The 13930-nt window shown below is 41.6% G+C and overlaps 2 protein-coding genes across 4 annotated transcripts in view; both read right to left on the reverse strand.

Annotated features, from left to right (window-relative positions):
• LOC109971348 (wiskott-Aldrich syndrome protein family member 3-like) overlaps positions 1 to 1252 on the reverse strand; it is a 5527-nt gene extending 4275 nt beyond the window's left edge. Inside the window, exon 1 of the mRNA XM_020619530.1 lies at positions 919 to 1252. Coding sequence (XP_020475186.1) covers positions 919 to 1252 — 334 coding nt within the window. The remainder of the gene's footprint in view (positions 1 to 918) is intronic.
• A 715-nt stretch (positions 1253 to 1967) lies between these two features.
• The window catches only part of LOC109971357 (wiskott-Aldrich syndrome protein family member 3-like), a 22396-nt gene continuing 10433 nt past the window's right edge, over positions 1968 to 13930 (reverse strand). For 2 of the 3 annotated variants that reach the window (XM_020619549.1, XM_020619550.1), the window contains exons 3-10: positions 12881 to 13025; positions 10916 to 11050; positions 7341 to 7494; positions 6486 to 6603; positions 4464 to 4532; positions 3893 to 3937; positions 3118 to 3251; positions 1968 to 2289 (exon numbers count right to left, since the gene is read on the reverse strand). In XM_020619549.1, the coding sequence (XP_020475205.1) occupies positions 1983 to 2289; positions 3118 to 3251; positions 3893 to 3937; positions 4464 to 4532; positions 6486 to 6603; positions 7341 to 7494; positions 10916 to 11050; positions 12881 to 13013 (1095 nt within the window). In that variant the 5' untranslated portion in view covers positions 13014 to 13025 and the 3' untranslated portion in view covers positions 1968 to 1982. The remainder of the gene's footprint in view (positions 2290 to 3117; positions 3252 to 3892; positions 3938 to 4463; positions 4533 to 6485; positions 6604 to 7340; positions 7495 to 10915; positions 11051 to 12880; positions 13026 to 13930) is intronic. The other variant, XM_020619551.1, reaches the window with a different exon arrangement.

Raw genomic sequence — 13930 nt, forward strand, 5'->3', positions numbered from 1 at the left:
AAAAAATAGTACTAGAATTGATGAGTTTAAACATAAATATAAAGGTATGTGTCAATCAAGATATATGCAAGAACAGGCTTAATGATTAATTAGATGGAACATTGTGGGTGTGGTGTATGAATGTTAACACTTTGTAATAATTCTTTAGTATATTACTTGTGTGGTGTAGAAGATAAGTATTTAAGAATGTAATTATGTAAGAATGTTAACACTCTGTTATAATTTTTTAGTATATTACTTGTGTGGTGTAGAAGATAATTATTTATGTAGAGATACTGCTTGCAAACCAATGATGTAAGATGATGTCATGGGGTAGGACTGGATAAGTCTGACTTCTTCCTACTCCATTCAAGCATGTACTAGGTATAAGCAAATTGATATTGGATTAGCATTTGTTGGATATGTGTAAAATTATGTGTGTTGTCATATCAACTGTCTTTACATGATTGAAAGAATAAATCAAATCAAACTGTACTGTACCTGCTTGTTAAATTTGAAAACTGGCACATATGAGAGGTAAAAGGAGAAATATTAACAAATTCAACCTTTTTGCAAGCTAAACCTTTAAAGGAACAATCCGTGACTGGTTACTTTTAAATTACTTACTATTAAGGTAATGTAAATTTACAGTGCCTACCACAGAGTCATCAAAATCCAAACAAAATAAATCCCAGATTTAAATAAACTGGGCGTTTAGGGTGTTGTGGCATTTAAGGACATCCAATTTCTTCATTTATCAGAAACCTTTGTTTAAGGAACATATAAAATATACATAAACACATAAAATAGTTTGAAATTCTTCATATCCTACAATTCCAATGTAACATTACGTATTTAATATAATAAGAGTTGCATACAAGTTGTATACACTTCACTTTTGACCACAAAACATTCTAACCTTTACACACACACGCTTACCTCTACGTATGGCCGCCAGCAGGTCGGAGCGGGCGTCGCTCATTGGGATCATCCCCAGCATGGTGGACTTCCTTGTTGGGGGCGCTGCATCCACAGCCGACTGGCCCACAGCTGTGTGTGGTGGGGAGGGGTGGGCCTGGTGGCCTGCAGGGGCGCCTGGTGGAGGAGGAGGAGGGGCTGCAGGGGGCGCACCCGAAGGTGGGTGAGAGGGGGAGGGCACGTAATTGGCTGGGAGAGGAGGAGGGGAGGGGGAGTAGGGACGGGACAGGGCAGAGGAGGTGGGTGGGACAGCGGAGACAGCAGACAGAAAAGAAGAGAAGTGATGCTTCCACATAAAACCCATTAGTGTGTATGTGGCTAATATAATCAACACAACATCTGGGAACCATGCCAGCTTCCCCTGGCTCTTCTCAAATGTAAAAACCCTGTCTACTATCACCTCTAAAGCTCACTAATTAATATGTTCTCACTGTTGTGACTGTCTTTGTCATTCTGAAAGTGTGATTTCCAGTTTAGGACAAGAAAGAATCAATTCTGCAGTTGCTGGTGAGAGTAAGACTTCATACTGTAGCTCTCACATCCCTGTTTAGCACGAGCGTCAGGTCTACCGGAAGTCATGGAGAGACATTTTGAAAAGCAGCAGTCAGGTGACAATAACTCAGCCGTCACAGTTTAAACATCATGTTTCACTCAGTCATTTAGCCAATAGACTAGAAAAAGGTAAAAGCCATGGGGAAGCACTAATGTGGTCTGGACTGGTGCTGGACTCAACCTGTAATCACATCCATATTACTCAGAGCACTAACTCTACACCTTTCCAGAGAAATAAGGTTTTAAGAATCTAAACTAAAAATAAACAGAAAATACTGAGACAGTAATGGAAACCTGTGACACTCTTTAACATAGTTATTTTAACACTTTAGGCAAATCTTTTAATAATGATTCTCCCAGTTCAAGTAACACATTGAAACACAATTTGGTTCTATGCTCATTCAAAAGCAAATTTGCATGAGAATCAAAATTAAAACATCACCAAATGATTAAGGTCTAATCCTAATTGGAACCTACCCATGTCCAGCCCGGTAGTCCTTAACTGACTGCTGCCTTGGCCCATTAACGGTCGGATCACCGCCAGCCTGGACCCCGTGTCCTGAGGGGGTCCTTCCCAGGGATGCTACATGCCGCCCCGCAGCCGCAGTCCCCCCAGCCCCTGGGGGCTGGTTGGCTGGCCGTAGGCCTCGATCCAGTGATTGAGTCTGGGCTGTGGCGCTGAGGTGATCCCTGACATGGTGGTCAGTGGGGTGGGCGGTGCTGGGGGCCTGAGCGGAGGGGTGGTTGGGGCTGGCTGGGTACGAGTCGGATGCCATCGACCTGTTGATCAGTTGTAAGGCACAAGAAAAGTTTACAGTGCAGTTTAGTATAGGTTTCTGATAGGTTCTGATTAATGCAGCTGCAGTCTATAAATTTTAAAAATGCATTTCACCCTTTTTTGTTACAATATTCCTTATTTTTTGTGATTGAGCTCCTTACTTAAAGCAAACTGCATTTGAAAAGTACATGAAGACAAATGAACATTCCAGGTTCTCCCAGGGATTTACAATTATATAAAGACATAGAAAACAAATATTAAAATTCTGGAGTAATTAACTGAATTTCTAAAAAAAAAAAAAACAGAAAATGAAAATGTGTGTTGCGTAGCATCACATGTATAAATAATGGCACTGACCAATTTTCCACTCCCTGCTGAATCCCTGTTGTGCTGCTGCAGTGATCCCATTTCTCTCCACTGTCTGATCTTACCTTTTCCTACAGATATTTGGATGTGAAACTAAAGTCCGCAGGGACTATAAATGCATATGCTCCGACTTGCATTCTCCACCAGAGGGCAGCACAGATCTTCATAACATACGGTCAGTAGATTGGCACTGTTTAAATCCTTTTCTCATTTTACACTGAGGAAAATACTAAATGCCCATTTGCTTAGTTTGTTTTATAACATCCAAGATTCACCCTCAAACACCAGTCTTAATAATCTGACCACAGAATATGTGTGTGTTTATTTGTGTATACCCAGTCTACCACAAGTGTCAAGTATGGTTTACCCTCCACGTTGGGGGCCACACAGTAATGTGTGTGTTGTCAGGCTGGACTATAATGAGGCAACAGGTCCAGATATAGGAACAGCTTGTATGTGTGTACCTGCTATCAGGGGATAGGGAGCCTTCAGAGGACATGCCGTGGTAGGGGGAGGGGGTGAGCCTAGCATCTGGTCTGAACTCTTTGTCATAGGCCAGGACGTTCCACTCCTGACGCCGGTTACGAGCCTTACGCACCTTCAACAATAAAACAACAGTAAAGTACTGATTTTTTTCAAGCAGTCACAGGTGTGTGATGCAACTTTAGTGAGTGTTTTCTACAAATCATGTCATTTAATGTTGCTAAAGTTGAGACTGAAAGAGGGATGTGGTAAACGAGATGCTGGTGCTACCACATCACATTAGCGTTGACTTGCTCTGGTATGGAAAGTTAGCACAGCTGTACACCCCATTTGGGATGGTGTTAATAGATACTGGAGAGTGTCTAACTGTATCTATTAAAAGAAATGGCTTCAATATACTTTTACTGAAGAGGGTTTTGAAGTAATTAAGAGCCCTCCTTACTGGTAATGGTCGTTGCACTTGAATTTCACTAATAAAAAACTGACTTTACCATTGGCTCATTCATGCATATGCCAGACTTTTTTCTACACAGGGATTGTGTACTGGCAAGCGGGTGAGCTAACCAGTAATGCACTGCTATCAGCCAATGTCTAGAACCAGTGTGAACGAAACGGCTGCTCTTAAGTAGGAAACAAATGTAAATGAACTTTGCAAAGCCTAAAATTTGATAAAAATGATTTATAACTGAGACCATTAACACTGTGGAGACCTGGAAAGCTGGAGAAATTTATATCTGTGTGTAAATAAATGCTGACCTTCTTCACCTCTCTGCCCGGGTCCTCAACCTGCCTCTGCTGCTCCTAGAGCAGAGATGGAGACAGACAGAAAGCAAAAGACAGATAGAGGAGTGTAGAGAAACTCAGCCATTGATTATTGATTCTTCTGGTGCAGAGGGGCAGGGAAAATCACATTACCAGATCCATCACCACAGGCTAAACACACACTGAGCCTACCACACACACACACACACACACACTAGTCTACTCACCCCCAATCACTATTAGGCAACACCGACACACACTAGACGATGGACAAAAAACTCAAAGCGTCTGAGAACACATGACAGCGGGGTTAGAGAGAGGGGGAGGTAGCACGCTAACACAATGTGACACACATGGACACAAACAGAGGAGAGTGTGTGTATCTGTCTTTTAACACCACTCAAAAACAACCACTGACTTGTGTTGTGCTTGAATGTTTGTTGATTCCCTGTGTCTCTACGTGTGTCTGCACATCATCTGTAATGGGTGCATGTGTGTGTTATGGAGTGTGTGTGGGTAAAGTGGGGGGCAAGATGGGGCAGGTTAGGGGTCGGGGTTGTCTTACGGAGATGGACAGAGGGCTCCTGGGTGGGGCCTGTCTGGAGTGGGACCTGTCAGGGTGGGCCGGACAGCCCTATGGAAACATGGGAGAAAGACAAGCTGTCGCATTAGACTGAGCAGAGGAGGAAGAAGAGGAAGGGTTTGTGCGTGTGTGTGTGGTGGTGTTGTTGGGCGGGGGCAGGTAACTCGAAAGATAGTTCGGAATAAAGAAAGAGGAAGACAAAGAGGAGAAAAGGTAGAAAAGGATGATCCATCCTCTGTAGTCGAGTGTCCTCCTGCCTTCGACTTGTTCTTGTTTTCTAAAATGAAAACTTCATTACTTTGTTTCTAAAGGTTTGTTTATTCTGCCAAGTGTCCAGGTTGGAGGTAGGGAACAGAAAATGTGAGCAGCATCAAACTGAACAGAAATACTGACAAGGTGCAGCAAACGCATACAGCAGCAGCAGTTCAGGTGTTTGACAAACAGTCTTGGAGAAAGCTGATGAAGAGGAGTGTAGCACTTTTACGTGACCCAGACAAAGGGGAAAAAAATTTACTTCTGAAATATTTCATTCTCTTTGCCAATTAGTTTGCTCTAACAGAACACCTAGTGACTGGTCAAAAGAGCTTTACACACAATAAATCAACTCCTTCAAAACGAGAAAGACCGGTCCCTCATTACAGATTTCTTATGATATAGTACATTGTGTTCTTTACAGTATGTTCACCATATATGGATATACAGTATGTACATACCCATATATGTACAATATTACACAATTTTATTATCTCAGATTTAATTATTTTCAAGAGGTTTGAGCTTCTAGAAGCAAAACAAATATTCCTGCTATTACGTCTGCCTTAGTAGCTATAAATAAAACCCTAAAAACTAATTAAGTTAGTAGCTTAATACACAGTGTTATGCTGCAATTAAAACTGTATAAACCTTCACAGCAGATATTTTGACTTGTCGCAGCAGGCAAAGGACACTAATGTTCTACTCCTGTGTCCGCATGTACGAAATCCAGCCATCACTGATTTTACTATTTACACCTGTGCTTTTCCTGTGACATATAAAATGTCTTCTGTTACCACAAGACTGTACTGTAATGGCTGCAATGGCATATCAGAGCGACATCCTTGTATAAATATGTTCATGGCTCATGGTTAGACTGTTTAAAGCTTTATTCCTCTTGGGCCATTTGTTTGTCTGTGGATAATGAGCCTGTCCAGCTACTGCTGTATCGATAAACAACTGTACAATAAAGCAAAGCTAAATGGCGAGTACAGTAAGATAGGAATGCATTAAATTAAATAGCAGCATAAACAGGCAGCAAAGAAACTGATTAGCAAATTAAATCAGATGATTTTTTTGTACTGTTGTCACACTTGCACAAACCCACAGCATTCTGTAGCACAATGAAACACAAACATACTGAGTCCTCACATACCGTATATACTGTACATTCAACTGCATTCACTAGGGGTGTGACAAGATCCCGATATTAAAACATGACGATATTTCTCACTGAGCTAAAAGTTGTCTCGTGATATCAGCAGATAACGGAACCAGGCCAGTATGACAGGGTGTGATGACACGTTTACATTAGTCCGGTAAAAACGCAACTCCCTGCTGTGTTTTAATGCACAGGGCTGCACTGGTTGGAAGGTGAGGGATAACAGGAGGAGAGGTTTGGTTCACATTTCCAGCCTGGGAGTTTCAGTTGTGTTTTGTTTAGCCATGCTGCTAATGTAGCCTACTCTACCTTAGCACCAAATCAACTACCAGTGTGTTGGCACCGATAAAAAAACACATCCATGAAAATGCATGGCGTGTTGTTATGGTGCGTTAATTGTGGCCCAGATTCGCCAGTGAATAGCATCTAATGCTCGCACTAACAAGTAAACAAATTGAATGTTTTGGCATTCAAGATTTCTTAAAAAGTGTCAAAATATTGTCTCATTCTCGTGAACCCATCATCATGTGTTGTCTTGTCTCATGATCCAAGTGCATCGTCACACCCCTATTATTCACACACAGCTATACCTTCTGCCGTCTCTTTTCCTTGCGTTTGTCCTCAGTGGCCTGCAGCATCTTCTCCTTCCACAGGTTAAAGAAGTAGGATGGGTCAGTGTAGAACTTCAGAGCATCCTTCTTGTCATCTCTGAGTGGACGAATGGAGAGAAATTGGGTCAAAAGAAGGGGGAAAAAAATCTTAGTAGGTTTGTAAGGGGGGGGGGGGGTCAGGTAGATGGGATTTAAGTTGACAGCAAGATTGAGATATAATAAAGCAGGATTTGTGAGAGTTTAATAGCAAATGTCCATACTAATTTATAGCCAATAGAATTGACTTGCTAATACAAGAGCCAATACAAAAATTATACAAATTTAATCACTGCAGAGATTCTGTTGAAAGCAGGAGGTGTGTTAGGATGCAGAAAAAAAAAAAGTGTCTGCCTAGTCTTTATTTATGAAGAAACAGCCCAATAAAAACAAATACAGGGCAGTGATAAAGACCGAAAGTCCCGTATTCTCACCAAGCTAACCTGTGGTTCAGTGTAACCTAGTGAGATTTCTCACAGAGTTTTTCTTTCATTGGTTTTTGGTTCATAATCTGGGCTAAGTGGGTAGCAAACTGTTAAAATAGTGGTAAAATAAGATCAATTTGCTACCAAGCTAAGACAATTATCTTCTAATAACAATGCACATAGTTTAAAGTTAATGAAACTCAAACTCTTGCTGGTTCCTGTCACTGGCAAGAAGTTAGTTCTAGGTGATGTGCTGTTAATTTGACACTAAGAGACGGTTATCTCACTGGATTTGCTAAAGTGGACAAACATGTTAAACCATTTTTTATTTTAAGAAACACTGAGGATTACATACGGTTAGGGTCTTACTGACCGATACGGACTGAGAATGTTGAGCGGTGGAGGTTTGTCACAGCGATGGTACATCTCCACCACAGGGTTTGGCACGGAGGTCCTCGACACCACCTGCTGGTCCTGAATGGTGCTGCTCTTAAAGGCCTTCCTCATGTTGATATCCTGCAGGGAGACTAGAAGGAGCAGAGGAGTCTCAGGTTATCATTTAGTAAACATTAAGGACAGTAAAATACCTGACGGTAAGTCCATTAAAAGGGTAGAATCATACAGTGTGTATCCCTAATCATATTTGACAATATAATTGACAATAATATCCCTTACATGAGGATTATGTACATGCACATTGAGAGCCAATGTACCACAGTCAAATTCCTCGTGTAGCAGATTCTGATTCTGATAATCCATCAAAACAGCCGTTTTAACCCTTCAAGTGTCGGCTTGGCAGCTAAATCCTGAATCTGTGGCACTGTCCTCTGTGCTCTGGTCTCAGTTTGGCAAAGTTTACACTAATGGATTAAGGCAAAGTGTGAGAATGAAGCAAGGTAACTTCTTTTTATTAGCTATTTAGTAAAAAAAGAAAGAAAATCCAATAAAACCAGCATTTCTGGGACAATTTGGCAAGTTGGCAAATTTCACTGGCCAGAATTCAGATATTTTAATAATAGCATTCTGTACAATAAAGCTGTAATTCAGAGCAAAAATACAAGTTGATGAATTTTCATTTACTTATTAGAAATATTTTTTTAGTTATTTCTTTATTTGTATTTTATTTATTTATTTACAGTGGAAGAAATGGTTCTTGTGTCACGGCAGGTAATGAAATTACTCCACATACCCAGTGCTCATATGTCCATGTCTCCAGTGCAATAAAAACAACATTAATATTTGGTTATCTCAGACAATAACCTAAGTTGCCTATTCCCCCAATCTCCCTCCACAAATAAAGCATAAAAACAGTATGTGGTGTTTGCAGCTTATGTAGAAAACTGCTTGTGGCACTTTGGAACTGTCCCACCAGTCTGTGTGGCTTCGACTCTCTGATTCAGCCTTTGCACAGGCTGAAATATTCTTCTTAACCAAATAATTGCCAAAGCACATTTGAACTGATGTCTCTTTCAAAGTAAGACTGTGTGATACTATGATGTGTACGCTTACAAATGGAGCCAGTAGGTGTCTGAGTGACAGATGGAGCGAGAGAGGAAGTGTGAGGAAGAGACAGAGAAAATACTTCATACAAGTGTGTCAGTCCCTTAGTCCCAGAAGTGTTTTAATGGTATAAACACCATCCAGGATCAATGCCCATATAATAAGGTTAAACAATGTCAATGTGACATGTTTCTACTACTATCTATATACTGATATCTCTATCTCAGAGACCTCTTCCTCAACCCCTCGACTGGTTTGATGGGTCCACAGGTTGTGCAGTCAGCACACACTCCTGTCTGCTCTGTGTTTGATCATTGCCTCCTAAGTTTCTGTCTCTGGAGCTGAAAGTATAATCCATAAGGCTGGCAGCTATTTCAACTTTCATTCTGACATATCTTCAAAGAAGCCTCCTGCTCTCTCTCTCTTTCCACACACACCTTATTCCCTCTGTCTCCCCACACACACACACACACACACACACACACACACAAATTCTCTCTATCCTGTAGCTCCTTTCCTCTGTTGGGAGTGGAGTGTACATTGCGTTTTGGAGGAGCGGCTTTGGAGAGAAGTCAGAACGAAAGGGTGGGATTTCTTTGGCTGTCTACTTTCAAAATCGAGCTTCCTCTTGCTGGTTTCTCCAGGATCACCAACCCTACCTTTAAAGAGCTCCTTCAGCTACTTTAAATGTTAGAGGTTTAACCCGTAGAGCGTGATACTGCTCTGACTCACTCCATTTCCATGAACAGAATGTGAAAATGTGATTCTCATGAGTGGCCAGCATGTGAACTCAAAGTGCACAATTTCTCTTTTGTACCCCTTCACACTCACATGAACTTGTGGTTTGCAGGGTTGCATCAGTTTGCATTTCTGAGCCGCAGTTAGCAGAGATTAAACTCAAAAACCAAATGAGATAACAGCTTATCGGTGAGACACTGGAAATGTAGATACTCTGATATACTGTAACCCTAATAATTACAAATGACTTCCCTGAAGCATACACAATAAGCCAAGTACATTTTTCAATGACCTTTTTATCTGCTATATCATAATTATTGCTTTTTAATTTGCATCAGGAAAAAAAAGAGTTTTTACACAAATCACAAACAGTAAATTTTTCTGTTACATTTTTCTAATTTCTCATACAACATGTGAGAAAAGTAGTGTAACAGTGTGTGAATGTGTGGTAGAAAAGGAAGGACAGACAGGGTTTGTGCACAGAAGGAGGAAAGAAGATGAAACAGTGGAGGAGGAAGACTGGGAGAGTAAGACAGGAGGGGGTGGAAGACGAGGATAAGACAGAGGATTGCTGAGCTTTTGATTTTCATCCTGTCTGTTCTGCTGTATCTGATGCTCTATCTGAGCCTGTTGTGCTGCAGAATGACTAGGCAGCATTAGCAAGAAGAGGGGGAAAAGGAAAGAAAGAAAACAGGGCAGATAAAAAGCAAAAGAAAAACTGGGAGGGAAAGAAGAAGAACAAGAAGAGAAAGGGAGAGTTTGAGACAGAAAGATATTCAAGCAGAAAACAGGATTTGAAAAGGAGGAGAGAGAAGAGAAAGAAAAGAAAGGAGAACAAAGAATATAAGGACAGAGTGGAGGGACAGAAGAGGAGTATGGGATGATGGGAAACAAGTGAAGAGAGACAGAATGAAGGATGTACTGTAGAGAAAACAAAACAAAAAGAGGTGAAATAAAGGGAGTAGAGAATGGGTGAGACAAGAGAGGGAGATCAAATAAAGGAAGTAAACAGATGGAATGATGGAGAGAGGAAAGAAAGTGGAGGGGAAGAATAAAAGGAGGCAAACAATGGGAAGAAATAGTGAGGAAGGAGGGGTGAGAACAGGAAAAAACAAGACAAGAAACAGAATACTCAGCTCTGAAACCCTCCTATAAGCAACAACTGGATCATCAAAAGCCAGTGTGTAGTGTGTAGTGTGTGTGTGTGTGTGTCGGCCTTTCAATTACTGCACTAGACAACTGACCAGAGTGGGAGAAAAGCTTAATGATGGGAATAATGAATCTGACTCACACTGTAAACACAACCACAATCACACAAAGGGAAAAATAACTGCTCACATAAACAATAAGTCAATATACACATGGAAATGGTCCACAGAGTAGAGAAGGGTTGAGAAGCTGGAATAACAACAGAGGGACTGCACATAGCAGACTGTCATGGAGGGGGGTTGTATAGTAGAGAGCCACCACATCCTGCCCCAGAGAATGAATAAGACCTCACTTAATGCACCTTTAATGATCCATCACACTGGAAAAATAGAGAGCATAAAACAGAGCCACACACCTGAGCGCCTTGATAGCACTCAGTGTAATCCTCTTTTAACAGGTCTCTCTCTCTCTGTCTCTGTCTCTCACACACACAAATACCCTTGCTAGAAGTTCTACCAAGCATCAGAACGCAGCCAGCTCAAAAGCACACACAGTCCTTACCTTCCTCCACCGTGGAGTCGAGCTGAGTGACTTTCACGGCCAGCTGGTCCACTCTCTCCTGTAGGCTGCTCATCCTCAGATAGAAGCAGTTGGCTTCATTAAACAGTTCTCCAAAGATGTCCTCTGCGTGGCGACCTGGACCGAGACATATGGTTATGTGTGGTACTCAATTTATTTCTGTACTCAGATAATCTTTCCTTTCATCCGGGGAAAGTTAACACAGAGCATTCACAGTTGTGTGCTGCTTCACATCTCGACATTTCATACTGAGTGTGGATAATTTGCAGGGACAGTCAAACTCCCAATACTTTTAAAAAGAAGCATGCAACAGTGTTTTGCAACGAACTGTTGACTGTTGTGAACGGCCACAAGTTAAAGACACTTTGGCATCACATTTATTACAAATGTTCAGTCACTGACCATTATGAAAATATAACGCCTGCTCTATGAACCAGGTCCTCATGCTCAGGTCTGGTGTTTGCTAGTCACCCAGTGCAGTGGTGTGTTTCACTGATGTGTTTTTAATCATTTTGGAACAACAGTGGAGTCTATAGCACAGACAAATAAGCTGATCCAGGACTGACACACTGACAGACATTCACAGTGAGTAGAGGCAACTCACTGTCGGTTTTAGTCTCTGTATGGGGAGTGTTGAAAATATTATTGATATGGAAAATGATCGGCCTTGATGTGGGCAATGCAAATTATTATGACTTAGACTATTCTTAGTGTGATATAGGTCACACAATAAGGTAAAAAGTGTTCAAAAGACTAATAAAACACCAAATCTATGAGAAGAGAAATTCACAGAGCTGAAGGCTGGTTGCTGCTGTTTCGCCTCTTCTGTCTCTCTGTTCCAGCAGGACAGACTACCTCCTGTTGTGCACCTGCCTGACTGGCTAGTGACTGCGAGTGTGTGTGTGACAGCATGACAAAGAGAGAGAGAGAGAGAGGGAGAAATAAGTTATTTACCGAGATGCAGAAATGCAGCCTTCTTCAATAACACAACCTCCTCCAAACCAAATAAAATACATACATATACACACGTACAGCACACCATCAGTTGCTCTCCATCTCCTTTCCTCTCATTCTGTCTCATCTCTCAGCCCGCAACATGACAGATGGAGCAGAGGTAGAGCACTCACACATTTGCAGTGAGCTGTCACTGAATTGAATTTGGCCCCTGACTGTTAATCAAATTTAAATGGTCTTTGTTCCCCACACTTCTACAGACTGAGCTCTCTCCTCATGTGGGTGCGCGCCCCAAAAAGCAGCAGCATCACCTGTGAATATCTGCATGACTGAAAAAGAACAGCACAGGTTTATTATAAGCAAAATAATCCAGCATTAAAAAGGTAACTATGTGATATGATGCATCTGGACCCTGCTAACTTCACAGGGCATTTTGACTTTTAAAAGCAGTCACACTGGCAACAGACGGTTTTCAGTACCTAGCATGCCAAGTTCGGCCTCCTGTATTTGGGACTTGGTAAACTCAAACTTTAAGTACAAACTCCCAACAACAGGACGATAGTGTCCTTGCGATACTGTGCTCTGAATGAGATGTAGCTGTTAACTATAGCCAATTTTTCTGCTAGCAGGTACTGGCATCTCTGAAAACATTGGTGCACATTCCCAAATCAGCATTACTTGATAAACTGACCACATATTCTCAATCTAAGTGGTTATGGCTCATGTTTATTATGGTGTCCTTTAATCTTATACCACATTTTTTAAAAGGCTCCAAACAGGAGCCAAAAAGGTGACAGTCTGGGATATGAATGCTCACGGCAAATTCAGAGGTTGTGCATGTGACCTCATGGTGACACAAAGGCTTTTTTTTGACATCACGGAAGGACCACCTGGCAACTGTAGTGTTCATAGTGCTTTGCAGATATGACAAAGTAAACTATGGTATGAGCAAAAGATCCATACGATTCTTATCCTGAAGCACAGTATACTCACTTAGGCTGCCCAGCTGTTTGATGATGGCTGCCAGGGTGCTGTTGGTGACACACTCAAGTTCACTGGTCACCCCATCCGGCAGCGCCCCGCGGCACAGGTGCCTGGGTTCGATGTTCCTCTTAACCAACGGCATGCTGGTCTAAACCTGAGGAAGGAACAAAGAGCAAAGAACATAACATCAGAACATAAGCTTCGACTTCCTCCTAAGTACATCTGAAGCTGCAGGTCTGAATTCTGCTGGGTATCTTCTGATATTTGTTAACATGCCGTGGCTCAGTATTTAAATTCCCTGGTGCTCATCTGTGACTCTTGATAAAGAATGAGGTGTCAAGTCCATCATGGGGCCCAGTTTCTCATCACACTGCTTAATGTCAGTGTGACTGGGATGAGCCAAGAGCCAAATGAGCCGGAAAGAAGTTTCTAAATGGTGCTAACAAGCTGCAACTGTGGCCAGAAAAACCACCAGAGACAAGGAGAGGGAGACTTGAGAGAAATAAAATGGGCAGAAGATGAAGATAGTAAACGACAGAAAGAATAAGATGAAGATGAAAGACAGAGAGACAAACTGAAAGCTAGTGTGAGACAAGACAGAGTGTACACTAGGAAACAGAGTGGCCAGGCAGCGGGGGAAGAGCTTTGTATAGATCATGTATGTAACATGATGTGAGCCAGGTGTCCTTGTGCTGGGGGAAAATAAAGGTCGTCAAAAAAAAAGGAAACAAAATGGAAAAAGTACTAGATTAACATGTAATCTGTGTTCAATGATCATAAAATGAACCAATTAATTAATCAATACCAGCCAATAAAAGCAGACTTATTAAATGTGGCTGTAAGTGTGGACTAATTTTGCCCTGATCTTTGAAGCCAATTATCACGAGAGAGAGAGAGAGAAGGTGAGTGAGAGCTACCGACAGAACACGTGACAGGAAACTGCTTTGCTCTTTTCAGTTTGGAGTGAACTCTCTATGTGGGACACATTTGTTATTTTTGGGCCGTGATTTTACGTGCAAGTGTGTAAGAGTGTGTCTGCGCTCCTCAGAATTAAAGTAT

The sequence above is a fragment of the Monopterus albus genome, unplaced genomic scaffold (genome assembly GCF_001952655.1).
Source record: "Monopterus albus unplaced genomic scaffold, M_albus_1.0 scaffold222.1, whole genome shotgun sequence".
NCBI lineage: Eukaryota > Metazoa > Chordata > Actinopteri > Synbranchiformes > Synbranchidae > Monopterus > Monopterus albus.